The sequence below is a fragment of the Marmota flaviventris genome, chromosome 1 (assembly GCF_047511675.1).
Source record: "Marmota flaviventris isolate mMarFla1 chromosome 1, mMarFla1.hap1, whole genome shotgun sequence".
In the NCBI taxonomy this organism is placed as follows: Eukaryota; Metazoa; Chordata; class Mammalia; order Rodentia; family Sciuridae; genus Marmota; species Marmota flaviventris.
In genome coordinates this window covers 157,972,816-158,000,757 of record NC_092498.1, presented here as the reverse complement: position 1 = coordinate 158,000,757, position 27,942 = coordinate 157,972,816, and the positions used below count along the sequence as shown (strand labels likewise).

The 27,942-nt window shown below is 39.3% G+C and overlaps 1 protein-coding gene and 1 non-coding gene across 4 annotated transcripts in view; both read right to left on the bottom strand.

The window, feature by feature from the left end:
• Window positions 1–27,942, bottom strand: part of Pi4ka (phosphatidylinositol 4-kinase alpha) — a 128,242-nt gene that overhangs the window by 75,517 nt on the left and 24,783 nt on the right. For all 3 annotated transcript variants that reach the window (XR_011708920.1, XM_027924347.2, XM_027924346.2), the window contains exons 5-18: window positions 27,227–27,299; window positions 26,290–26,549; window positions 25,618–25,684; window positions 17,686–17,834; window positions 13,563–13,628; window positions 10,561–10,657; window positions 8,342–8,533; window positions 7,591–7,691; window positions 6,770–6,899; window positions 5,902–6,034; window positions 4,073–4,168; window positions 3,516–3,699; window positions 2,968–3,071; window positions 500–668 (exon numbers count right to left, since the gene is read on the bottom strand). Coding sequence is in view for 2 of the 3 variants with exons in the window: in XM_027924347.2 (XP_027780148.1) it covers window positions 500–668; window positions 2,968–3,071; window positions 3,516–3,699; window positions 4,073–4,168; window positions 5,902–6,034; window positions 6,770–6,899; window positions 7,591–7,691; window positions 8,342–8,533; window positions 10,561–10,657; window positions 13,563–13,628; window positions 17,686–17,834; window positions 25,618–25,684; window positions 26,290–26,549; window positions 27,227–27,299 (1,821 nt within the window). In the remaining variant the exon portion in view is untranslated. The remainder of the gene's footprint in view (window positions 1–499; window positions 669–2,967; window positions 3,072–3,515; window positions 3,700–4,072; window positions 4,169–5,901; window positions 6,035–6,769; window positions 6,900–7,590; window positions 7,692–8,341; window positions 8,534–10,560; window positions 10,658–13,562; window positions 13,629–17,685; window positions 17,835–25,617; window positions 25,685–26,289; window positions 26,550–27,226; window positions 27,300–27,942) is intronic.
• LOC114083167 (small nucleolar RNA SNORA66) lies at window positions 4,786–4,888 on the bottom strand. Its single transcript, XR_003581101.1, has one exon. It is a non-coding gene; the product is annotated as a small nucleolar RNA SNORA66 (small nucleolar RNA).

Genomic DNA, 27,942 nt, shown 5'->3' with positions numbered 1-27,942 from the left:
TACTTAGGAATTTAACACATTTTTTTTTTTAAAAAAACACATTTTGTCTGTCCTAGAAGAACTGATTCCTTGGATGGCCTGAGATTAGGTCAAACCTGGCCCTTCTCATGCTGTCATTATCCTCCATTGATTGGCCCTTAAAGTCTTCATAGGTGCAGTCACAGTCCTCTCCCTCACCCCCAGCTTTAGACGGATGAGAAAAGGGAGAGGCATCTAGGAGGGAGGCCATGCTAGGCTGCTGTCATGCTGTCATGCGGGTTGGGGGAGTGACTGCCATAAACCAGATGAAATCTGATAAGTCAGTCATCTTCGCCCCGACCCCTTTCAGCATCCTTGAGATTGAACCCCACCTCCTTGTTTCTTGCATTCTCCAGATGTATTAAAGTACTTAACAAAGAGGGTATCATGTTTTAATCAAGACAATGCCTCAAGACTCAGTCCTGGTCAGCAGGACAGAGGCACTGGTGGGGAAGACAAGTGGTTGCCTCCTCCTTCCTACCTTCAGGGCAGGCCCCTTCTCACTTGCCCTCTCACTGGCTCTCTTTCCCTCCAGCCCCAGCTGTACAAACAATTCCAGTAGGTTCATGAGTAGCTCATCCACAAGGTGCTCCTCCTGGATGTTGGCTGCGATGTTGGCCAGGGCATTAATCACCGCCAGGGAGCAGTGCCTGAGGGGAAAGGAGCAAAATAATAGCCACCACTAGGCCCTTGACTATGTCCAGGGTACGGTACTCGCTGTAAGGGTGAAGCAAGGTGACACTGGGTAAATCTAGCCTGTCTTATGATGCTCCTGTGAACCAAAGAACTCTCAACAGGTGATGAACATGCCATCTTTGTGACAAAGAGCCCCCAAAAGAAAGTGAACTGCTGTAGAAATGATTGCAGTCTTCTCCTGAGGTGCACTGAGGGATTCTAAGGGACTAAGTTTCAGCAATCTGCATATTAGAAACGCTAAAAGGGCTCAGAACACTTTCCTCTGAATGTCCACGGCCTACTGCACAGCTAAATATGGAAATACATACTTTTCAGGCACTTCCTGCTTGAGCCCTGCTTTTCCCCCTCAAATCACCAACAGTCTTAATTCAACATTTACTACCCATAAAATATTTACTTGATGATCAGCATCTCCCCAGCATGCCCCCTACCCCAGAGCTGATGTTAATATTAGCCCATATCAAATGCGCAGGAAGTGCTCAAGTGTCCTGGGATCACCTGCCTCAGGATGGTGGCCAGCGCCACACAAATACTGAATGTCAAGCTGACATTGCCCCCTTAGCCATATGCCAAAAATCAGGGAGGCCTGCTAGGTTTCTGTGACCCTGGAGGCAGCCAGACTGCCACTTCCATGTTGCGTACCTGAGTGTATCACTTGTCTTTGAGCCTTAGTTTCTTCCTGAGCAAAAGTAGGATTAGGGACTGGGGTTGTGGCTCAGAGGTAGAGCACTTGCCTAGCATGTATGAGGCACTGGGTTCAATCCTCAGCACCACATAAAAATAGAATAAAGGTATTGTGTCCACCTATAATTAAAAATTAAATATTTTTTAAAAAGTTGGATTAGAGGCGTTAAACACCATGTGAAGCACTGAGCACACTGTCTAATCTCCAGAAATCATAGAACAAATAGTAGCAATGATAAAAGGTATTCCTTTCCCAATTAGTTAGGTATATACCTGATAGGTCAAGAGCAAAACAAAGGTCAGCAAATGCTTCCACTGGTGAGAAAGAGGATAAATCATTTTTATTAGCAATGAAAATCACTCTATGCCAGAAATGGTGGCACATTCCTACAATCGCAGGTAATTGGGAGGCTAAGGCAGGAGGACCACAAGTTTGAGGCCTGCTTGGACAACTTAGCACAACCCTGTTTCAAAATAAAATAAAAAGAGTTGGGGGTGTAGTTCAGTGGTAAAGCATTCAATCCCCAGGACTGCAGATGCTGAATCTGCACATTTGGAGGGTCAACTGTGTAACAATGCCAAAAGCTCACAATGATGGAGAGCTTTCACACACAATCTCATTTACTGATACAACTAGAGAGAGGGTCTCTTTGGCAGGAGAGAAAACTGAGGAACAAAATGGTTGAGCTCCTTCTAAGGTCGTGAAGCTACACTACTGCCCATTAAACTGACTTGGAGAGAAACTCTGAGGTCTGGATTTAATGGTCTGGAAGAGAGAAGCACAGTGGCTGACAAGAAGACATCAATAGAAATTCTCTTCTTCCCTCTGCCAACCTCCTGTTCTTGTCTGACTTCCTTTCTTCCCTTTCCCTCTCTTCTGTTGATCTGACAAACTCTTGGAGAGACATGTCCCTTCCTCAAGGCATTCTCAGGCAAAGGCAAGGAAAAGACAAGGAAGCATCTTGGTCTTCCAGGGAAAACTGGTTGCATTTCAAACAAAATAAAAATTTCAAGGACTTAAAATGCCTATTCCCTTAGACCCTTCCAAATCCTACTTCTCTGAATAGAACCTAAGGAAAACATTAATGATGCTCTGATATACAGCTATTGGTAATTCAGTGTAGCATTTACTGGCAGAAAAATTGAAAAACTACCTAACATTCAAGCTAAGTGTTGGTTAGGCAAATCTCAGTACCAGTATACAATGGGATGCTAGGCAGTTATTAAAAGGTGACATGCAGAGGAGCATTTATGGCACAGCTGATATATTGCTCAAAAAAAAAAAAAAAAAAAAGGCAGGTCACCAGGGTGTGCAGTTTGGCCTATTAAGAAGGGAAGAGAAGGAAGGGCTAGGACCATCATGCACTGAGATGTCCAGTGATCAACTCCACGTGGTAGGTGTATGTGTGGCTTTTCATTTCCTCCCTTGTGCACTTATTTGTAGCAAGTAGTGCTTTTTTTAAGGAAAAAAAAAAGTTTTATTTAAAGGACAAATCACCAAACTCACATTTTCAAAGGGAGTTAAATACTGTCAGGATCCAAAGCAATAGCAAGGTGCAAAAGCATTACCTGTAGCCATGGTCCTTGTAATCTTTGGTGGCTGAATATACAACTGAGCTGGCCTTTACACTGATCTGCTGGAAGAGATTCCATACTTCCTGATAAATGTATTGCTGGAAGAGAGCAAGAAGCACTGTTACCATGTCATGATTCCTTCATGAGGCCCTTCCCAGAACATGGAAGAAGGCCCCTCTTGTCATCACCTGGGGGAAAGCTCTTGAATCTTGAGGACCATAAAATACCTTCAAGGGCATTCATTTCTAAAACTTTAAGCAAACCTCAAACTAAAAGCTAAAAGGAAAGTTCTTCAATTCAAATCCTATTTTATGTCATTTACGTTGATAAGAAATTAATTTAAATCTCTTTTTCTCCAACACTCATGGAACCACTATATTATACTCACTATGTGGTGTTGAAATACTTGTTAAGTATTTAGTTCAGGTGCAAGGTAAACTTACTCTGTAATTTTACATTTTATACAGTCAAAGGAGATTAACAAAGTTTGCACATGGTTAGCAGGTTTTATGGCTCTGGCCTCACTTAGGGGCCTTCCTCACATTTCCAGTGATAACCAAGCAGCCCAGCTGATCAATGATGAGTACGTCAAGGGGTGAGGGGGGCTGGCAGAATTTCTGTTGCAGAATTTGCAGAATTGGCTCCATGACCTTCGGGGTATCCCTTAGGGCCACTGCAATATGTCCCAAGGCTCGGATGGTGTGGTCAGGAATCAAGTGAGCATCCCTACAGAAGGAAAGAACAGAAGCACCCGATGAACAGCTCTCTGGTACGCAGTAATGAAATAAAACGCAGAGGCTATGATCCAGACCTTGATTTCACTACAGTCTCAATGAAGCATTCATCTGAAAATGACCACCTGCTAATCTTTAACTATCAGCAGAAAGACAAAGCCCCAGACAGTAGGCTGGAGGACAATGATTTTTCTCTACTAGCACAGTTGTGCAGGATGAACATTCTGAGATAGATTTCACCTTAAACCTGTGACAAACCCAATACATGCCTACACTGTGACCAGAAAAGAGGCACAGACATGTACAATGCTAGGTGCCCCCTCCAAAACCATAGAGAACTGCTGCCCCTAGCAATGGGAACATACTTGTCACTCTCCTGAGAGATGTAGAGCCGGTTAGAGAGGCTGGCTAAGAAGGCCTCCACAATCACTGGATCCACTGTCAAGCCAGCCTTCAGGCACCTAAGGATCAAGGAAAACCATGTGATATTAGTCATCAAAATGATAAGATAGAGTTTTTCAGTTCTGTTTTGTTTTTTTCTTTTCTTTTCTCAGGTTTACAATGTTTAAATAACTACTCCAAATTTTCTACCCCAAAAATCTGAATGAAAAAATCATTATGTAGAATGAATTCAAAGAATTACTGCAAATTTTGCCCACTTGATAAAATATCTTAGCTGGAAACAATAACTTCATTATTTTGCCTAGAATCATTTTCTTCAGAATATTGTACCGACCCTATTTGCACTTTTAAATTTCCTAACAAAGTTAGTGACTTAACAAAGTTATAGTGACTTACTCAAAAGATAGATGGTCCCAAGATAGCTGAGGAAATATTACAATGATATCAAGAGTTTGGGGGTTTTGTTTTTATTTTCTTGGTGTTGGGAATTGAAACCAGGGTTAATGCTAAGTAAGCATGAACTCTACCACTGAGCATCACCCCAGACTTTATCAAAGTTTTAGTGGTAAATAGAAATGCTTATGCAATTGGGAAAAGTTTGGGGAAATTTTTAAAAATCCCATAAAAATATAAAATCTTCTTTTAAATTTTTATTTATTTATTTTATTTATTTTTATACTGTACTAGTATAGAATGGGCAGCCTCACCACATTTACTTTAGCAAACCGGGTTCCTTTAGCTTCTGCCACATCATGCGGGGGTAGTTATCCAGTTTGAAAGAACATAAAATCTTAAAGGTGTATCTTGCTCTCCATACCTATTTGGGTCCTAGCCAGAGTGTCAGAAAACAACATGGGTGTGACAGATAGGCTGTATTGATTTGGCTTCTGAGAGTGAGAAGTCAGAATTCAGAGAAGGAAGGGTCATGTTCATGCAAATCAGAAAGTATTTGGTTCTTGAGTTGGGAGTTCACACAGCAAGTATCTGTGAGGAATACTCACATTTTTTTTTTTTTAAGAGAGAGAGAGAGAGAGAGAGAGACAGGGAGAGAATTTTTAATATTTATTTTTTAGTTTTCGGCAGACACATCTTTATTTGTATGTGGTGCTGAGGATCAAACCCAGCGCTGCGCGCATGCCAGGCGAGCACGCTACCCGCTTGAGCCACATCCCCAGCCCGAATACTCACATTTTTAAAAAGAAAAACAAAAACCTCTCAATTATAATAAATATCACAACAGAAAAAAATAACAATATGTTGTTTCTTTGAATGGCAGGCTAATAGAACATTCTCTATTTATTATACATTTTCTTTAATAAGCTTATTTATTTATTTATTTGTGTATGTGTGGTGTGTGTGTGTGTGTGTGTGTGTGTGTGTGGTGCTGGGGATTGAACCCAGGGCCTGTACATGTGAAGCAAGCACTCTACCAACTGAGCTATATCCCTGGCCCCAGCATTTTTATTATTTTTATGAAGAGAAAGGAAGGTAGTTTACTTTTTTAAAAAATAATAATCCCTCTTTTTAGATCCAGTATAGTTTTTTCTAATTTTTTTTTTTTTTAGTTGTAGATGAACACAATACCTTTGTTTTATTTATTTATTTCCTGTGTTGAGGATCAAACCCAGTGCCTCACATGCCAGGCAAGCGCTCTACTGCGAGCTACAACTCCAGCCCCAAGTATATTTTTAAAATAATCAGAAATTTTCAACTTCCTTATTTTATAATTAACCTCTATCTGAAACAGATTTCCCTCTTCCTAGGTTTAACCTCCATCTTCAGGGCTTCCCACCTGCAAATGTTGTCAATGGCAATGTCACGGAGCTGCTCATACATGGAGGGCTGGCTCTTCTTGCCCGACATGACATTCAGGGTCGATTCAGAATGTTCATTGGTGACACTGATTTTTATATCATTGCCAGCAACTAAATTAAAAAATTCAAATCAAATTTCTTAATAAATCATTCAGAAATATTGATAAACACTCTATAAATGCAGTTCTGATGGTTAGTAAAGCACAGTCCCGTCCTTGGGGGTGATCTAAGTAATGTGCACAAAGGTAAAGATATAGGCAAGTGTGCAACAGGGGCCTGAGAAACCCTTCCTATTATGAGGAATGGGAGAGGACTTTCAACTAGTCAGAGTTTGGGTGTTGTCATCTGAAGGGGGAAAATATAAATGCCCACCTTTATAGGTAGGATGAGGAGTACTTAATCAGTGTCTCTTGCACAGCAGCTATTTAATTGATGCTAATTATTGTTACATTGCCAGATCTGCTCTGAGTCAGTATCCTCTCACAGGGCAGTGGAGATTAGATATGGCTATGTACATGAAGCTCCTTGGCCCAGCATTGGGGCATGCAGGACTCACAGTGTAGGCTATCTTAGTGAGAGAAGATGCTAAAAAGAAAATAGAACTAGAAGGGGCTTTTGGGGTGATAGGACAAGAAGGCAGGGACAGGAAAGGCCTGAAACTCAGGAATGGTGTGGGACATGTAGGAAAAGATGGAAGGAAAGGCATGGAGGAAGAACAGGCTCAAGTACAGTCACATAACCCATGTAGGGAATCACATAGTCACATGGCCCCCCTTTTTTAAGGACTTCAAAGGCATATAAGGACTAGATGCTAGAAACATGGCATCAACTATAGTTGTCTATTACCTGTGTGGTACTGACTGTGGTACTTATACAGCTTCACCAGCACTGGGGATGGAATGACCAGGAAGTCTCGCAAGGATGGTGTCACCGAGTGTACCACCACCGGGAACCTCTCACATAGGCGGCCCAATCCCTGCAACACATCAACCTGTCACATAGCCTGAGAGGAACTATCTGAGAAGGCCCCAAGCGGTGAGATGCTCAAGCCTTTCAATGCCTAAGTTTGACAAAAAACTTCCAAGGTCAAAGCTCCCAGAGGCCACCTGCCTATGAGGCAAAGACAAGGAAGTGGGATGGATTGACTCTTTCCCATACAAAGTAAATATGTATTATTAACATGTACTAATTTCTTTTGGAAACAAATTAAGGGAGAAAGGGTATAAAATATGCTTTTTAAACAATGGCAAGTATGGAGTCTGTGGGATTATGTCAAGGATGGAATCTCAGCAGAGCAGAACTAAGCATTGTGGATGAATACACCTCCTCCTTGTGAAGCCCTATAGCACATGCCCACAGCTCTTCATCTGTTGGCCTTGGGCATCACCCAGCAGATATGAGGCAGCTTCACAATAAAAAAAGATCCAAGGCCCTCTTCAAGGAAAGCTGTTCCTGGATGCCACTTGCACAAATCCCTGGCATCTTGTAGAGGGCAGCCCACACTCAGTAAAGAACTGTGTCCACAACAGGCTCTAGTAAAAGTTCTAAAAACAACAGCTCATATTACAGTCTGTCTCTGCTGCTGGAGAATCAATCACAGCCTGAACAGGTAAGAAGGATGCTCCATGGATGGGATTCGAGTATCTCAATCATCAAGTGAAACTGACCTGCAGGCAGCAGATAAGCAAGGGTAAATGTGCAATGATGACTTTGCTGGATGTCTTGGATTGCAGCTTCTCAGACAGCTTGATGCAAAGATTTTCTGCACCTTAACTCAAAAATCAGAGGAGGGTACAAATAATCATCAAAGTCCAATATTTACAAAATAATCTCTGTTAATCATAAAATTTAATTAAATTCCAGAGACACATTTGTTACAAGTTTAATAAGAGGGCCACACCAGAATGAGTTTGGAGGCAGGTATCCTGTACTATGGGTGACTTTGTCTTCTCTCTGCTAGTCCTAAGCCCTCTCATTCTGCAGTGGTCCTAAGCCCTCTCTCTCATTGTGCAGTGTTCCATTCTGTAAGAACACTTCCCATTCCACTTTACCCCAGACAAAGTCCACGGCCTCTAGCTCTGAGCATCCACCTCTCCACAGAAAAGCCTAAAGAACTGGCAAAAAAAAAAAAAAAAACCTGCCAAAACACCACACAGGTCCTGTAGCCTTGGGTTTTCCCTTCCTCCCAGGTCTAGTTCATCCTATTAGGAGAGAACTACAGATATCCAGCCCACAGCAGGAGCCCAGCTCTGTGCATACCCAGAAGGTGGCCACTCCTAATGTGATTGCCTATGCTAGTAACACAGCCAAAAATTCTAGAAGTCATTTTGAGAAGCTCTTGAGAGGAAGAACCCAGGGCATGCCAAGAGCTCACAGGGCCAAGGAAAGCAGTCTGTTTTCCTAGGCAGGCAGGCTCACCCTGTTCATCCTTCACAGCCCACACCATAAGGTCCACGCAGGCAGCATTTGCCTGGCAGCGCAGTTTGAGGGGGCTCAGTTCATTGTGGATCCGGTCTGCATCATGTAGAATCTTCTGGAGCTCCCCTTGGCTTGTATTAAACTGTTCCAATACAAAATCATGGATCTCCTTCACAAAGGAAGTGGGGAGGTCTGTGGGAAAGAGGGAAGTGTCATAGCTAAAAACAAAACTACATCAGAAAACAACAAGTGGCTGTCAATCGTTATGGTCTTTTCTTCTCTAACAAAAAGAAGGGTAACATTTAATGCTGGCTATTGCGGTTTCAAGAATACCCATTGGGGGGCTGGGGATGTGGCTCAAGCGGTAGCGCGCTCTCCTGGCATGCGTGCGGCCCGGGTTCGAGCCTCAGCACCACGTACAAGCAAAGATGTTGTGTCCGCCAAAAAACCGAAAAATAAATATTGAAATTCATTTAAAAAAAAAAAGAATACCCATTGGGAAAAGCCTGGATAGGCTGTGCACAATAGTTCTCCACATGCAAACTACCTGGCAGCCATAAGAAATTATAATTTCCAGGGGCTGGGGATGTGGCTCAAGCAGTAATGTGCTCGCATGGCATGCGCGGGGCGCTGGGTTCAATCCTCAGCACCACATAAAATAAAATAAAGATGTTGTGTCCACTGAAAACTGAAAAATAAATATTAAAAAATTCTCTCTCTCTCAAAAAAATAAAAATAAAGAAATTATAATTTCCAGGGAAGTCTGACATGCTCTTTTTTTTTTCTTTTTTGGTTATTGTTATTATTGTTGTGGTTGGTTAATTGTTTTCGGTGGTGCTGGGAATGAACCCAGGACTCACACATGCTAAGTAAGCACTTTACCAATGAGCGTTATCCCAAGTCCACCAAGCTTTGCTTTAAGTACTCTATATATTAAAATCTAAAACACATAAAAGGGATGTGTGATCACAGAAACTGATTCAACTGACAATAGGCAGTACTTTATGATAGTAAAAAAAGAGGAAAGGTTACTAGTTACAAGGAAAAAAACTGGTTGGAGGCTGAAAAAAGTTCCCTGGATCTTTGGAGCACCCAGAGTTTGTTTTCAAATTCTCATCCATGGGCCAGGAAAATTCAGGAGAGTTACCGTTGACAAGCACAAGTCAGACCAGCTGAGGAAGCCAGCAACACATAGCCTGGGTAAAAGGAAGAACTTGGGGGCTCCTGGATTGTGAAGCCAGGCTGAGTCATCCTTGACCCCTCTCCTACATTCTGACAGGCTAGACTTCCCATAGCCCTCAGAATCAGATTAGGAATGGTTAAATTAAGGCATATCTATATTAAAGACTATTATTACATGCTCATTAAAACCTGCTTATGAAAAACACTTAATGGTGTGAGGAAAGAATGTAGAAAAATGTTTTTAAAAATGTACAAAAGATGGGCTGGGGTTGTGGCTCAGCGGTAGAGCGCTTGCTTGGCACATGCGAGACCGTGGGTTCGATTCTCAGCACCATGTAAAAATAAGTAAGTGAAATAAAGGTATTATGTCCAACTACAACTAAAAAGTAAATAAAAAAATGTATAAAAGAGCTGGGCTCAGTGGCACATGATTACAAGCTATTCAGGAGGTTGAGGCAAGAAAGATTGCAAATTCAAAGCTAATCTTGGCAACTTTGTGTATCAAAATAAAAAAAGGCTGTAGTGTAGTTCAGTGAAATTTTTTGTATGTGCATGCAAAACTAGTAAGATATTATATCTGAGTAAAGTTATTGTAAGTCCTTCATTTTTTAAAATTTTCTGTCTAAATTGGATGTGTAAAATCATGAGCTAAACAGACAATATATAAAATGTACGTTAGAAAAATGCCTTAAGAAATAAATCCACCAAAGAAGTCATAATTCCTAGGAATGGGGTCCTTAAGACTTATTTTTCTTATTTGCTTTTCCCCCTAAATTTCAGTCATGTAACCATATTGCTCATATATGTGGTGTTTTATTTATTTTTTTTAGGCAAGGTCTTGCTATGTTGTCCAGGCTGGCTTCAAACACGCAGGTTCAAGTAATCCCAAGTATCTGGGACTACAGTTGTGGGCCAGTGTGCCCTGTTCTTGTGTTTATTTTTTAAGTGGCCCTAGCAGAAAGCAAGCGCCAGTCTGTAATGGCAGTTGAGAAGTCCATTCTCCTGCCTGCACAGACACATGTGCCAACAGTCCTCACCTTTCATGTAGTATAGAGTATCACGTAGCATCTTAAACATGGTCAGATAGAGGGGGTCACTGAAGGTTGTGTAGTAGAGATCAGCACTGGGGTTGGCCTGCAGAGGAAAAGGGCAAGTGACCACAGAGCAGAAATTCTCCTGTGATGCCTGTTGCCTTGTATGCAGAGGCCCAGCAGACTATTATATTTATTATTTAGCAATCAAAATGGAACAACTACTTATCATGACTCACTATTCAGACACTTTAATTACTTTCCACTCTTCTTAAGCATGAAGCCAAAGAAAGGAGGAGGCTGATGCAGTGCAGAGATACCTAAGGTAGCCACCATCTACACCTTCAACAAAAGAACTGCCCTTCTTATTGATGACAGCTCACCATCAATGGCCTGAATAGGGACATGGAAAGACAGAAGAGGGAAAAGACAGACAGGGGGCCACCAGGCCAAGGAATCCAATCCTGCCTATTACTCTCTCTACAGGTAGACACTACAGCTAGGGCACCTTCAGATTGAGCTCACATTTTGTAATTAAATTCATTTTGAATTATTCTTTAGCAATCTCATCAGAAATATAGCACTGAGGAAAATTTCACACAAGCCCTAATGCAATCCTTAACATCTGTATATTACCAGTTTAAATGGGTTAAAGGAGAGTGGATAGGAAGGGGTATACTGTGCAAGGCTGGTGGAAGGGAGAGTCCCTTGGAAAGGGCAAAAGTCACATGGAGAACACAAGAATGATGTAGAGAGTGTAAGAGGCATGCCAGCTTTCAGGTGAACACTGATATTAATTAATAATTAACTAAGTGCTGGTGATGGGCTCTGTAATAATGACTTTAAGGACATTACTGCACATAGTCTTCACAACACCCTTTTAGAACATGGATGAAGAAACGAGACTGGGAGAGTTGCGATCAGGGATCTCACTCTAGAGACTTAGATAATGTAAGAGTAAAGTCTGATTGATTGTATATCCTCTTCTGAGAAATGTCTGGCCCATTTGTTGATTGGGTTATTTGTTTTTTTGGTGCTTAGCTTTTTGAGTTCTTTATATACCCTAGAGATTAGTGCTCTATTTGATATGTGAGGGGTAAAAATTTGCTCCCAGGATGTAGGCTCTCTTTTCACCTCACAGATTGTTTCTTTTGCTAAGAAACTTTTTAGTTTGATTCCATCCCTGAATATTTCAGGGATGGAAAATGCTGAATATTTCCTCTGATATAAGGAGGCTGACTCATAGTGGGGTAGGGAGGGGGAGCATGGGAGAATTGGATGAATTCTAGATAGGAAAGAGGGGTGGGAGGGAAAGGGAGGGGGCAGGGGATTAGCAAGGATGGTGAAAGTGATGGACATCATTATCTAAAGTCCAAAGTACATGTATGAAGATTCGAACTGGGTGTCAAAATACTTTATATACAAACAGAGATATGAAAAATTGTGGTATACATGTGTAAGAAGAATTGTAATGCAAAAAAAAAATGTACAAAGGCATGAATTAGAGTGAACATACTTTATATACAAAGATATGAAAAACTGTGCTCTATATGTATAAGAATTGTAATGCATTCCGCTGTTGTGTATTTAAAAAAAGAAAATCAATTGAAAAAAAAAAAAGTAAAGTTTGAGGCTTTGAGTCCCACTGCCCTCATATCCAAAGCCTAGCTCTCCAGCACTCACTAGCTATGTACCCTGAAGTCCTTAACCCTGTAAAGACTCAGTCCTTTCTGTAAACTAGAGATTGTTGTGAGATTCAAGAAATCAGTTAAGTAAAGTCTTATCATAGTGTCTAGAACATAATAAGCACACAAAACCACTAGTGATTATGAATATTAATATATTACAGTAACACTAAGTCAGCATTTCAAATATCTTTTTTTTTTTTTGAGACATGAAACCATTTCTTGAAATGGATGTTTATATTGCAGTTCAATTTAGAAAACAAAATACCAGAAACTGCTCTGGTTCAATAGGAAGGAGAGTCTCAGGATCCTACATTACCAGCCTTCCCTTTCTACCCATAAAACCAGCCCTAAAAGGGAGCCCCATGGAGCTTCAACTCAACCCTTAGAATGCAAAATGATGCTCTTCATTAGAGCTGGAGTGCAGATCCAAGAAGTCTCTAGCTGTCAGACTGCCCTAGCTAACTCTCAATCCTTGTCTCCCTAGTCTTCCCTCAGTCACACATGACTATTCCCTGACAAGAGAAACCAAGAGGCCTCTTAAGACTGTAAATTCAGTCCAAGTTTGTGGGTAGGACAACAACCTGCAAAGCGCTGCAGGCAAGGTAGGAAGTATCATATTACAAACTTAAGATTTGGTTCCTAGAAGTTCTTCCCCACTTCAAACCTGAGCTCCAGCAGCATCACACCCTATGTGTCTCAGAATCAGGAGAGAGAAAGCACATTAGGCTTAAATAAGAATCTGTATTTGGCATACCCATATGACAATAATCAGCCTAGAAAACAGCAACCTCTCTAGATACTCACAGTCAAAAGGGCCCTGACTCAAATGTTCCCTGAGTTTTTGAGATCTCCCAGAAATGATTTTATAAAGCTATGAGCCATAGTTTCCCAGATACACACCCCTTAACATAAAAGTCAGGGCCTACTGTGCCTATAAAGTGCAGCTCTCAACTTGGAGAAGCTATGGAAGCACAAAAGGAGAAAGGAAGATAAAAGTCATAGACACAAGCTGGATTCCCAACTCCCACAGTATACTATGTGAGCACATTGGTTAGCCCCCATGAACCTTTACCTTCCAGTTGTGAAACAGAAAAAATGACTACTTGTCAGAGGCACTGTGAGGTGATATATTTAAAACCAGGTACAGAGCAGGTGCTCAGGTGGCAGGTGTGTTGCTATTACATGGAACTACGGTTAAATTAAGCTAAAAACTCACTGCTAATCCCTTTTACCCCAGCCCCCACATGAATCATCCGCTTTCTCCCTGTAGATGTTTAAAATTAGGCCAATTTTGTAGTAATGCCCTCAGAAGGGACCTACCTCTATCACACTGGCTACAACCGCATCTAAGGATTTGAGAACAGGCTCCTCAACAATTTTCTTCACCTGTCAGGGAGACAAAACCTCATGAAGCAATTGACGGAATAAAGAGATAGGAACATTAGCTCTTTCTACCAAAGTGCAAATGAGGTTCAAAAAGAACCCATAACAAGGCTGGGGATGTATTTCAGTGGTAGAGGGTGTGCTTAGCATTCCCAAGGCCCTGAGTTTGACCCCTGGCATAAAAACAAAACAAACAAACCTAAAGAACCATAATGAATTCATGTGGTGAAAAATATGATGAAAATAACAAGCTAACAACATATAAATTATGGCTGTAAGTCAAACAATATGCACAAAATCCCCTGTTTGTGGCATCACTTGGGACTTCTTTTCTTACCCTAGATAGGAATGACATTAAAAACAAAAGAAAAGAGGGGCTGGGTGTGTATCTCAGTGGTAGACTGCTTGCCTAGCCCATGTGAGGCACTGGGTTTGATCTTCAGCATCACATAAAAATAAATAAAGACACTGTGTCCATACACAACTAAAAAGAAAATTAAAAAAAAAAAAAAAAAAAAAAAGGAAAAGAACCAATTTCCTTAAATTTGCCATTTTATTTCCATCTCCAGGATGTGAAAGTGTCCAGATTCTATTCATCTGACATTTGACATTTCATCCATCAGGAGTTAACAAGTATATTTGTGTGATATCCTCCAACAATCCCCTCTCAGACAACTAGAACACACTCACAGCCAGTCCTCAGACACTGAGGGCTCCCCTTTCTCTCTAGATCTTGGTGCACTGGCTCTTCTAAAGATTCTCAAGTATTTAAACAGGACCACCTGTTTTAAATTCCATTTATTTATCTTTTTTTTAACATATTTTAAATTTATCTTTTTTTAACATATTTTAAATTCAATGTTTGTTGTTGTTGTTGGTACAGAGACCCACACACATGCTAACCAAGTGCTCTGCCACTAATCTACATCCCTAGACCTCAAAGCAAGGCATGCATTTGCATTTTTTTTTTTTTTTAAAGATAGGATTGTGTTTTGCTATGTTGGCCAGGCTTATCTTGAACTTCTGGTTGCTTCAGACTCTGGAGTAGTTGGAATCACAGGTACATAACACCACATCCAGCTAAGTTTCTAATAGAAGCAATTATTTTCATCTGTTCTCTAAATGGAATTTAGTAAAGGAACAGATTATTCAGTCAGCTACAGAATCATTTGATAAATTGCTCCCCCCTTGAACTGTAATACTTGATGAAGGTCATTTCCAAAATATATAAATAATGATAACACAATAGAATAAATAAAAATTGCCCAAAAGAAAACTTAGGGGCTGGGGATGTGGCTCAAGTGGTAGCATGCTCGCCTAGCATGAGTGAGGCACTGGGTTCGATTCTCAGCACCATATAAAAATAAAATAAAGATATTGAGTCCACCTAAAAAACTAAAAAACAATAAATATTAAAAGAAAACCTAAACTTAGAAAATTAAAAATCTTGAAAAAAAATTCCCTCCAGAAAGTATATGCAATATTTAGGCTTAAATAAGGATTTCTGACATGGTACTAGAAGAGCCATCTGTGAAGGCTATGGCCACCTGGACCACCATTTTGTCTGGAACATCCACACTGAGAAGCAGTTTAAGAAAATTCCTTCTGGAGAGAAATTTCAAAAATATTCTAGGGGCCTGTGCAGTGGTTCATGCCTGCAATCCTAGCATCTTGGGAGGTGGAGGTGGGGGGATCTGGAGTTCAAGGCCAGTCTCAGAAACTTGGCAAGACCCTGTCTTGAAATAAAAAATAAAAAGTGCTGGGGATGTAGGTTAGTTATAGTGTGCCCCCTGGGTTCAATCCCTGGTATCACAAACAAAATAAACAAAACAAAATCCATACTAAGCCATTTAGCAATTCATTATGGCTCCATCCTTTTTAATTACCCCCTAGGGTTTGTTTTTTTTTTTAAACAGTATTGGAGATCAAATGTAGGGCTTACACTCTACCACTGAACTGTACTCCCAGCCCTGTCACCTATGTTTTAATATCTTCTTTCATTTTCAACCTAAATAAATCTATTCTCCAAGTGATTTCTATTCACCTCCACATATCACATGGCTGCTCTCTCTAGTGCATGTTCCATGCTTTCCAGTGTTTTCATTTCCTAGTTTTCAAAATAGAATATTTGATCTTTGGAATCTCTCATCAATAATGGTCTCATTCCTACCCACTCAAATCTATCTTGAACCACACAGTTCTACAGTAAGAACTTCAGGGCCCCTAGATCTGGCCACAGATTTGTTTTCAAAACTGTACCTGTAGAGTCAGGTACAATGCAAAAAGCACTGAATTAGTGGAATGTGAATCCTTGGACTAAGCCTAGCCTGCCCTTGGCCTGACTATCCTTGATGTACTTGACAATGATTTCTTTACTTCTAAATGGGGCTGCTATTGCCTCTACATGCTTGCTGAAAGGATTAAATTATACACAATGATTTTTTATATGCCACCCTTCTTCCTTCTTTTTTTTAATATTTTTAGCTGTAGATGGACACAATACTTTTTTTTTTTTTAATGTGATGCCAGGGATCGAACCCAGTGCCTTACCTGTACTAAGCAAGCGCTCTACTACTGAACCACAACTCCAGCTCCCACTCCTTCTTTCTTTAATCTGCAAATTCACAACTTCTAAATTGTACTTGGAAATACTAGTACAGGTTGAGCATCCCTATTGTGAAAATCTGAAATGTGTCAAATCTGAAACATTTTTAGCACTAACTTGTTGCAACAAGTGGAATATTCCACACCTACCTTCATGTATTGAGTCACATAAAATTATAAAAACACTATATAAGCCAGGCATGGCGGTGCACACTTGTAATCTCAGCAGTTTGGGAGGCTGACACAGTAGGATTGTGAGTTCAAATCCAGACGGTGAGGCGCTAAGCAACTCAGTGAGACCCTGTCTCTAAATAAAATACAAAATACGGCTGGGGATGTGGTTCAGTGGTCGAGTGCCCTTGAATTCAATCCCTGGTACCAAAAAAACCCAACACTATATAAGCCAGGCTCAGTGGCATGCACTTTGTCTCTGCAACTTGGGAGGCTGAGACAAGATTACTTCAGCCTAGGAATTCAAGGCCATCCTGGGCAATACAGCAAGACCTCATCTCCCCCAACCACCCCCCCCCCAAAAAAAAAAAACTCCCACAAAATTGTATAAAATTATCTTCAGATTGTGTGTATAAGGTATTTATGAAACACATATGACATTTGTGCTCAGACTTGGGTCCCATCCACAAAACATCTCATTACTATATGTACAATTCTAAAACCCCGAAAAAATCCTAAACCCGAAATACATCTGCTCCCAAGAACTTCAGGTGAGTACTTGGGACCAGATGTAATCTGTACTCAAAGTTTTCCCCTAAAAAAAGATAGGCTTCCAGGGTGTGGTAGTCTATGTCTATAATCTATAATCCCAGCAACTGGGGAAACGAAGGCAAGGGGATCACAAGTTTGAGGCCAGCCTCAGCAATTTAGCGAGACCCCGTCTTATAATAAAAAGGGTGAGGGGAGTGAGAGGAGTAGTGGGGCTGTGGGGATGGGAAGGACAATAGAATGAGAAAGATTATTACCTTATATACATGTATGATTACACTACTGGTGAGACTCTGCACCATGTACAGCCAGAGGAATGAGAAGTTGTGCTTCATTTGCACACAATATGTCCAAATGCATTCTACTGTCATGTATAACTAATTAGAACAAATAAAAAAAAGAAAATAGGGCTGGGGATGTGGCTCAAGCGGTAGCGCGCTCGCCTGGCATGCGTGCAGCCCGGGTTCCATCCTCAGCACCATATACAAAGATGTTGTTTCCGCCGAAAACTAAAAAATAAATATTAAAAAAAATTCTCTCTCTCTCTTAAAAAAAAAAAAAGAAATAAAAATAAAAAAGGTTGGTGGTAAAGTGCCTCTGGGTTCAATACCTAATACTGAAAAAAAAAAAAAACAAGAAAGAAAAGAAAAACAGGCTTCCATCCCTGGCAATTTCACTGATATCCCCATGATCAGTTTTTTTTTTTTTGTTTTTAATCCATCAGTGCTTTGCTTACCAAGTTTAAAAGTTCCCGAAGCATTTCTAGGGGAATATTGAACTCTTTATAGGTGATGCCATTGAACAGAGGAGAGACTGAGAAACTGGAGCTGATGGTGGAGAAGTAGTACTCGGGCTCCAGAGCAGTCCCATCGGGCAGGCAGGAGGCTGGCAAGAAAAAAAGGCAGGGTGGGGAGAAGTTACCCATGGGCACAGATGACCAGGATACTTCCTCAAGCAGATTCTCCTAACAACCAACAAAAACATAGATTTGACTTTGTTTATACTCCAATTCCTTGCTTGTTTTTATTTTATTTTTTTCTTGTGGTATTGAACTCAGAGGTGCTCTACCACTGGCTACATCCCCCAGCCCTCTTATTTTGTTTTTAAATATGTTTTTAGTTTTCAATGTACCTTTATTTTATTTATATGTGATGCTGAGAATCAAACCCAGTGCCTCACACATGCTTAGGCAAGCACTCTACCACTGAACTACAACTCTAGCTCCCTCTTATTTTTTTTTAATTTTTTATTTTGAAACAGGGTCTTGCTAAGTTGCTGGCTGTCCTTGAACTTAATGATGCATCTGCCTCAGGGTCTGAGGAGCTGAGATTATGGGCATGTGCTATCACACACAGATCTCTGCCTTTTTTTTTTTTTTTTTTTTTTGTAGTTGTAGTTGGACAGAATGCTTTTATTTATTTATTTTTAATGTGGTGCTAAGGATCACACCCAGTGCCTCACATATACTAGGCAAGTACTCTGCCACTTAGCTACAGCCCCAGCCCCCCACCTTTTTAAATTAACAAGTAAAGGCTGGATTGTAAATCCTTGGAGCGCTACACCTCTCACGTGACTATTTCAGGTCAAAGGCTCAGATATGATGGTGTCTTAATACTTTCAACCCAGAAAATGTAAATTCATGTATGGGAAGGAGAGAAAAAGATTGATACCTTTTTTAATTTTCTGGTTGTGGGAATTGAACCCAGGGTCTCATATATGCTAGGTAAGAGTTCCACCAATGAGCTACACCCATCCTTTTTTTTTTTTTTTAATACCAAGATTGAACGCAGGGAGGCTTAACCACTGAGTCACATCCATAGCATTTAAAATTTTTTTTTTTTTTTAAATTTAGAGACAGGGTCTCACTAAATTGCTTAGGGCCTCACTAAGGTGCTGAGGATGGCTTTGAACTCATGATTGTCCTGCCTCAGCCTTCTGAACTGCTGGGATTACAGGTGTGTGCCATTGCACCTGACACATCCAGCCCCCTTTTTTTCTCCCAGGGCCAGGGATCAAACTTAGGGCCTTGCGTGCGCTAGGCAAGTGCTCTGCCACTGAGCTAAATCCCCAATCCCACACCCCAGCTCTTTTAAAAATTATTTTGAGGGGCTGGGTTGTGGCTCAGTGGTAGAGTACTTGCCTAGCATGTGTGAGGCATAAGTTTGATTCTTAGTGTCACATATAAATAAATAAAATAAAGCTCCGCTGACAACTAAAAAAAATTTTTTTAAATTATTTTATTTTGAGATAAGTCTCACTAAATTGTACAGATTGGCCTTGATCTTACAATTCTCCCGAGTAGCTGGGATTACAGGTGTGTGCCACAACATCCAGAGAGTGATGCTTTTTTAAACATTCAGCAATGTTAAAAGTTTGAAGTTCACAGAGCATCAAAAATGTTTTATGGGCTGGGGACGTGGCTTAAGCGGTAGCACGCTCGCCTGGCATGCGTGCGGCCTGGGTTCGATCCTCAGCACTACATACAAACAAAGATGTTGTGTCCACCGAAAACTAAAAGATAAATATTAAAAAATTCTCTCTCTTAAAAAAAAAAATGGAATGCTTTCAACATGTCACCATTAAAAAAAAATGTTTTATTACCAAATAGTACAAAAATGCACGCTACTAGAAGTTTCAAAACCAGAACAATCAAGTAAAGTAAGCCAATCACAAAAAGACAAATACTGGGGCTGGAGTTGTAGCTTGGTGATACAGCACTTGCCTAGCACATGTGAGGTACTGGGTTTGATCCTCAGCACCACATAAAAATAAATAAATAAGGACTGGAGTTGTGGCTCAGTGGTAGAGCACTTGCCTGGCACATGTGAGGCCCTGTGTTTGATCCTCAACACTGCATATAAATAAATAAATAAAATAAAAGATCTATTGGCAACTAAAAAATATCTAAATATTAAAAAAAAGAAAGAAAGAAAATAAAGGTATTGTGTCCATCTACAACTAAAAATAAAAAAATTTTAAGAAGACATTATTGTATGAGCCCACTCCTGTGAGGTACTTAGCACAGTCAACATCCTAGAGACAGTACAATGGTGGCTGCCAAAAGCTGTGAGGAGAAAATGGGGCATTATTGTTTAATAGGTACAGAGTTGCAGTTTTACAAGATGAAAAGATTTCTGAAGATAGATGGAGGGTTGGTTGATGGCTACACAATATTAAGAATAAATTTAATACCACTGAACTGTATACTTAAAAATGGTAAAGATGGCAATTTTATGTATATTTCACAACAATAAAAAATGAAAGGAAAAAAGTCAAAACAAAAATAAAGTCATTTAGTCATCTGGCACTAATAAATATGAATCCAAAAGCAAATAATTATTTGAAAATCCATTATTAAAACACATTAGCACCAGTTGCAGAGGCGCACACCTGTAATCCCAGGGGCTTGGGAGGCTGAGACAGGAGGATCGTGAGTTCAAAACCAGCCTCAGCAATGGCAAGGAGCTTAACAACTCAGTGAGACCCTGTCTCTAAATAAAATACAAAATAGGTCTGGGGATGTGGCTCAGTGGTTGAGTACCCTTGAGTTCAATCCCCAGTACCAAAAAAAAAAAAAAAAAAAAAAAAAAACCACTTTAGTAGGAGAGGGTGGGGTTGTGCTTTAGTAGGAGAGGGTGGTAAAGTGCTTGCCTGGCAAATATGAGGATTCATGGGTTCAATTCTCAGTACCACATATAAGTAAATGAATAAAATAAAGGCATTGTGTCCAACTAATTTTTAAAAACATATTAGTAGAGGCTGGGGTTTTAGCTCAGTGGAAGAGTGTGTGAGGCACTGGGTTCAATTCTTAGCACCACATAAAAATGAATAAATAAAACACTGTGTCCATCTAAAACTCAAAAAATATTAAAAAAAACACATTAGTAGAAAATTATCATTAGAAAATAAATAAGCCTATAATATTTTCATAGCAAATAGTGACCAACAATATCAATCTATAAAGAACCAATAATAAACTGTATGACTTTCTCAAGTACTAGTGCTCAGAAAAAGCAAAGAGTTGAAGTTAGCCCTAATTGTGTCAAAGTTGGGGCATAACATAGTACAACACTGGTGATGCACTGCCAATGGATACAAAACAATAACTTAGAACAGAAGGACACTGTAACAGTACTTCTGAAGGGCCAACATAAGAACTGGTAAACAAATGAGAAAAAAAGCAAGAGAGAACAGTTACTTTAAGAAGAAGAGGAAGAATGTGATCCCTCATCTCAAACAGTCACCATGAGATGAGGACAAAGTGCTAAGTGGCTGAGCTAGTATGGGAATTGGAAGAACCAAGGACCAAAGATCTGGGATTTATGTGAGGAAGTATCACTGAAAGTTCAGATAGAAAGTAAATGATCAGATTCATGCTTTTAAAAAATAATATTTGCCTGTCATGGTGGCCCATGCCTATAATCCCAGTGACATGGAAGGCTGAAACAGGAGGAATTCAAGTTCATGGACAACCTCAGCAACTTAGTAAGACCCTAAGCAATTTAGCAAGACCCGGTCTCAGAATAAAAAATAAAAAGGGCTGGGTATATGGCTTCGTGTTTAAATACCCCTGGATTCAAACCCCAGTACCCTCCCCCAAAAAACTTAGTAGTAATAATTCTTCTCATGAGTGGTACTGAATTTTGTCAAAGCTTTTCTCTGCATCTAGTGAGATGACTATGTTTTTTGTCCTTAATCCTATTTGTGTGGTAAATTACATTAGATTTGTAGATGATGAACCATCCTGCCATCTTTGGAATGAAACCAACTTGCTCATGATGTATAATCCTCTTAATATGTTGCTGAATATTATTTGCTAATATTTTATTAAGGATTTTTACTTTTATGTGGTCTGTAGTTTTTTTTCCTGAATGTCTCCTTAACTGGCTTTAGTATCTGGCATCATATAATGAATATGGGAGTATTCCCTCCTTTCTACTTAACGTAATATTTTGAGGAGAATTGGTATTAGCTCTTCTTTAAAGGTCTAGTAGAATTTGGTTGAAAATCTATCTGGTCCTGAGCTTTTTTTTTATTGGAAGACTTTTATTACTGCTTCAATCTCATTCACTTGTTATTAGCCTGTTTAGGTTTTCTATATCTCTTGGTTCAATTTGAGGAGTCCATATGTATCTAGAAATTTAACTATTCTTCTAGGTTTTCTCATTTAATAGAGTATAGGTTTTCAGAATAATCCGTAACGATCCTCTGGATTTCTGGGAAGTTTTTTGATGATGAAACCACGGATAGAAGGAACTTAACCTCTACATCATAAAGGTAATATATGACAAACCCAAAGCCAACGTCATGCTCAATGGGGGAAAACTGGAAGAATTTCTTGAAAATCAGGAATGAGACAAGGATGTCCACTCTCATCAATCCTATTCAACACAGTACTTCAAATTTTACCTCAGAGCAATTAGTCAAGAAAAGGAAATAAAAGGAATATAAATAGGAAAGAAAGAAGCCAAATTGTCACTGTTTGCAGATGATATGATCCTATACTTGGAAGATTCAAAAAGGTTTACCAGAAGACTAATAGAATTTACAAACAAACTCAACAATATAGCAGAATACCTAATCAAAAATCAATAGCTTTCCTGTACATCAATGATGAATTTTCTGTGGAAAAAAAAAGTAAGATCTTGGAATAAATCTAATCAAGGAGGTGAAAGACTTCTACAATAAAAATTACAGAACGGTGAAGAAGGAAACTGAAGATGTTAAAATGGCCACATTACCAAAAACAATCTACAGAATCACTGCAATCCCCATCAAAATACCAATGACATTCTTTGTAGAGGAAAAAAAAAAAAACAGTTCTAAAATTCATATAGAAGAATAGAAGACTTGGAATAGCCAAAGCAATTCTAAGCAAAAAAAGAAAAACATATAAAAACAATGCTGGAGACACCATAACATTTAGATGACTTCAAATTATACTTCGGAGCTATATTAACAAAAACTGCATGGTACTGACATAAAAACAGACACATAGACCAATAAAACAAAAGACACAGAGACAAACACATATAGATAAACTGTATATTCATATGTAGAAGAATGAAACTAGATCCCCATTTCTTACCCTAAATAAAAGTCAACTCAAAATGATCAAAGAACTAAGAATTGGACTAGAAACTTTGTAACTGCTAGAAGATAATGTAAGGTAGTTAATACTTCAACATATGGGTACAAGCAACACCTGTTTCAATAGAACCCCTAAAGTTTGGGGAATAATACCAAGAATTAATAAATGAAATGGCCTCAAATTAAAAAGTTTCTGAACAGCAAAGGAAACAATCAGATATTTCATTTCACTTCAATTAGAATGGCAGCCATAAACAATACAAATAATAATAAATGCTAGAGAGGATGTAGCAAAAAAGAAACACTTATACACTATTTGTGGGATTATGAATTAATATAACCACTATGGAAATCAGTATGGAGGTTTCTCAAAGACTAGGAATGAAACCAAAATATGACCCAGTTATACCACTCTTTAGTGTTTATCCTACAGAATTAAAGTCAGCATATTATAGTGATACATGCATACCCATATTTATAGCAGCAGAATTCACAATAGTCAAATTAGGGAACCAGCCTACTTACCCATCCATGGATGAATGAATAAAGAAAATGTGAGATATCTATATACACACACATACATACAAACATAATGGAATCTTATTCAGCTATAAAGAAGAATGAAATTATGTCATTTGCAGGACAAATGGAACTTAAGGGGAGAACAGTAGATTAGAAAAAGGGGACCAAGGGGAGGGGAGGGAGAGAGGAGAGGAAGGAGAGAAAAGAGAGTGAAGGTACTGAGGAAGGAAAATTACGGAATTACATTGTTTTATTGTGTGTATCTATGAATATGTAACAATAAATCCAACTGTATATAAAACTATAATGCACCAATAAAAATTTCAAAAAGATGGGCACAATAGCTTATACCTGTAATCTCAGAAACTTGGAAGGCTGAGACAGGAGAATCACAAGTTTAAAACTAGTCTTAGCAACTTAGTGAAAAATAAAAAAGGCTGGGGATATAGCTCAGTGGTTAAAGAAAAATAATAATAAAAAATAAAGCCCCTGGATTCAATCACCAGTACCAAAAACAACAAATTTTTTAAAAGAAGAAAGAAATTTTAAAATAATAATAATTCTTAAAAAGTATTCATACAGGACTGAGGAAGAAGGCCTAGAAAGGGTAGGGACCTACTGTAAGAAGAATCCAAATGTAACTAGAAGTATATGAACAAACACAGAATAAAGAAGTACGTATGCACTGCTGCTTCTCTTACAGTGAGGTGCACTTAAAAGGTATATATCATCCCTTTGCTCACAGCTTGCCAGCACAGTAGGTAGTAGATCTGCTAAAGGAACATTAGAGCTTGCACAATCAGTAGTACCTGAGTGTGCCTCCATCCGGCCACTTAAATGAATATATAAAACTATAATGCACCACTATGGGGAGAATCCATTGCCAAAAAAGGTAGACAGAGATGTTTACCAGGGAAAGAGAAGGTTTTACATCATGGCTGTCCTTAGAAGCCCCAAAGACCTGGGGATAGCAAGGGTTTTAGGGCCTGGAGGATATATTCTACACCTAGACAAGTGGATCTCTTTGGAAGGTGAGTGAACTTGGCCTTTAGTTCTAACATATACATAAAATGTAACACATTAGCCAGGTTCAGTGGCACCTGCCTGTCAATCCATCTGCTCAGGGAGACTGAGACAAGAGGACTCCAAGTTCCAGACTAGCCTGGGCAACTTAGTAAGACTTTGTCTCAAAATCAAATTTAAAAAGAGTTGACGATATAACTCTGAGATAGATCACTCCTGGGTTCAGTCCCTAGTTATACACAAAACAATAAACAAAACAAAACAAAACCATGAAACATGTTATACTCTTACACATCCAAGAGATACTGCACAAAAAGCTGCCCACATTTATTGGAATTTAGACACTAACTCTCCTCTTTTTTTTTTTTTTTTACTTATTTTTTAGTTTTAAGTGGATACGATATCTTTATTTTATTTTTATGTGGTGCTGAGATTGAACCCAGTGCCTCGCACATGCTAGGCGAGTTCTCTACCACTTGAGCCACTACCCCAGCCCATAGACACTCTCTTTTTAAAAAATTCCCCTTGTATCTCTCAAGATGGCCTTGAGATGTGCTCTTTTAGCAACCAGAATCAATCAAAACTAGAAAAGACAATATTATGTGGCATGGAATTCTGGTTTCTCCATTTCCTATCACTTGACTCCCCACAAGGGTAAAGTGAACATAATTTTAACATGTGTCTGTCTGGTATGGCACAAGGGTATTCACATGAATCAAGTTTAATAAATCATATGAAAGTATTTTGAGCAGCAAAGCTCCATAAAGTAGTATTACTACATTCTTCAACATCATCTATATTCTGATGGCAGTCATTTGGGGTTCTGTAATAATTCTCTATACTTTCCTATTTAAAATATCTGAAAACAGAAAATAAATGCTTTTTAAAAGCTTTCTACTCTGTATCCATGACAATAGAACAGACTCACAGTGATCTCTTGTGATGCCAACACTGTTAGAGTTAACATCACAAGAAGTCACTGTGAGCCTAAATACTAAGAAGTCAATATTCCTGGCAGAGAGGTGAAGCTCACCTTCAAAATAGTGAAAGGCAGATCCTCCAGGGGAGCTTGGAGGGGGCATGCCACGTTCCGGGCTGACCTGAAACACAACCAGAATTAAATTACAGATCAGAAAAGGCCAGTGAGACTTCAGACCGGTTAGTCTAGGCAAGGTTCGCTCTGCCAGCTCAATGTCTGTACTTGAAGTCCTCGTTCAAGCCTCACCTCCTCCCTGAAGCCCATTGTAGTTATAGCATTCTCTACTACATACTGTATCGCCAAAGTCTTTGTATATAGTCATATATTTATACTTGATTACTGAGTTGAATTTTTCCTATCTTTTCTCCATTAGTCAATTATGTACTACTTTTTCTTGGTGCTGGGGGACTAAACCAGGGCTTTAGACATGCTAGGCAAGCACTCTATCACTGAGCCACACTTCCAGTCTTCAACTATATACTTCTTCACCAACAAACTCCCACTCAGAATAGTTTGACACCCACTATGAAACAAATTCTTCCCAGGTGTGAAGTAACTTACAAATCTTAAAAAGGATAAGGCAAGCCTCTGCATTAAAGATAATTCTAGTGAGAACCTTTCATGTTTCTTTAAGTTTCCTTGAACTACAGACAAGGGATATTTTCTTTACATGAGCATTGAATGAGATCCTTCTCCCCTGCTCTTCTCCCAGGAGACCAGCCCCACCTGAGAGATGCTGGAAACACTACTGGTTTTCCTTTTTAGGGTGCCCTCCTGACAGACCGTCAGCAGATTGCTGGGGAGGATGGAGCGGAAGTCATTGAAAGAACGCCTTCGGACACCTTCCAGCTCTTCTGGGACTCGCAGGGAATGAGGAAGGACTTTGGGAAAGAGCTTCGAGAGGAGAGACTCTTCTGTGTTGCTGTAACGCCCAAACGCTCGAGAGATTCCAATCAGGCATGGGATTGCATACTTGCAAAGGTATTCTAGAAGACCAAGTGACAGTGTTATGATGAGATAGCTATCTGTGAGAGAGCCATGCTGTACCAACTTGTAATATTTCACAACCCACCTAACAAATGTGAAGGTTCAGAAAGAGCCATAGTATTAGGGTCAACCCCAAGGGCTAACCAGTGATATTTCCAACCCATCATTAACAACTTCAGACTATGTTTCCATTACAGCTAATCTCTTGGAAGGTCTTGATATATTCATGATACATTCAAATCAATAATATACTTAGGTCATATTTTCAGGTAGGTACCTTAAATTTAATTAATATATTCATATCTCCTTAGGATCATATTGGTAGCCTTATTTACACTAAGGAAAAAACGATCTTTGAAAGTCAACTAAATAAACTATCCAAATATTAGAGGTGAAAGAATTCAAGTTCAGAGGCTTTCTTGTCCAAGGCTAACCAGCATTTGTGTACAGAACTGTGCTCATGACTCCATGTGCCTCTCAGTATATTAACCCACAACAAATGTAACCTAATACATAAATACATCAGGCTGCATATTAGGTACCAAAAAACAGAGAAGAAAAACAAAGAATAGGAAAAAACAGAAAAGAAAAGCAAAGACTAGAAAAAAACAATGCAAGGCAAAGATGAAGATGAAGATAAAAAAAAAGAAAAAAGCATTTAGATCTATAATCATACCTTTTTCTTGAAGCTCCAAGGCCTGGCACATTCCCAAAAGGACATGTAAAACCTGCAAAAGTGCCTCTAAAATCTGTAACAGTCAAGGGAACAATTTATTAAAAAATCAAATAAGCAGCACAAAATTAAATCAAAATTTAAAGGAGCTTTAGGTATGTATCATCTTGACTTAACCCTCCACTATTGTCATATGGTGACTTCAGAGTCAGAAACCCTGATTCTCTAGGCAAGTACAGAAATCCTTTTAACAATGTGTCATGAAGTCCTCCTGGGGCTTGTACCTAGCAGCCCTTAGAGCTACTCCTTTCTTTATATTCACTAAATAGGTGATTAGTGTCCATATAATCTCTTTTCATAGCTAAATAGCCCTCATTCTTTCCTATCTTATTCCTTCTGATTAAAAGTTATTTATGACACTAATTGTCTGCTTACGTTGCTACTACAGTCCAACTTGTCACATCTGTCTGAAAGTGTAGTGCTCAGAATAAAATATATTAATATTCCAGGAATGCAGGAACTCACCCAGAGTAATCAACAAGTTAAACACATGAACAAACCATTAGCTTTTTAGTAGCCACTTCATGGTGCTGGCTCAAAGACCTTACAGATAAATAAAATGCTTAAATCCTTTTCAAACGTACTACTCTACAGCTATGAAACCTCTACTTCTGCAGTTATTTTTAATTTTTAAATTTATCCCCACAAAAGTACACAGT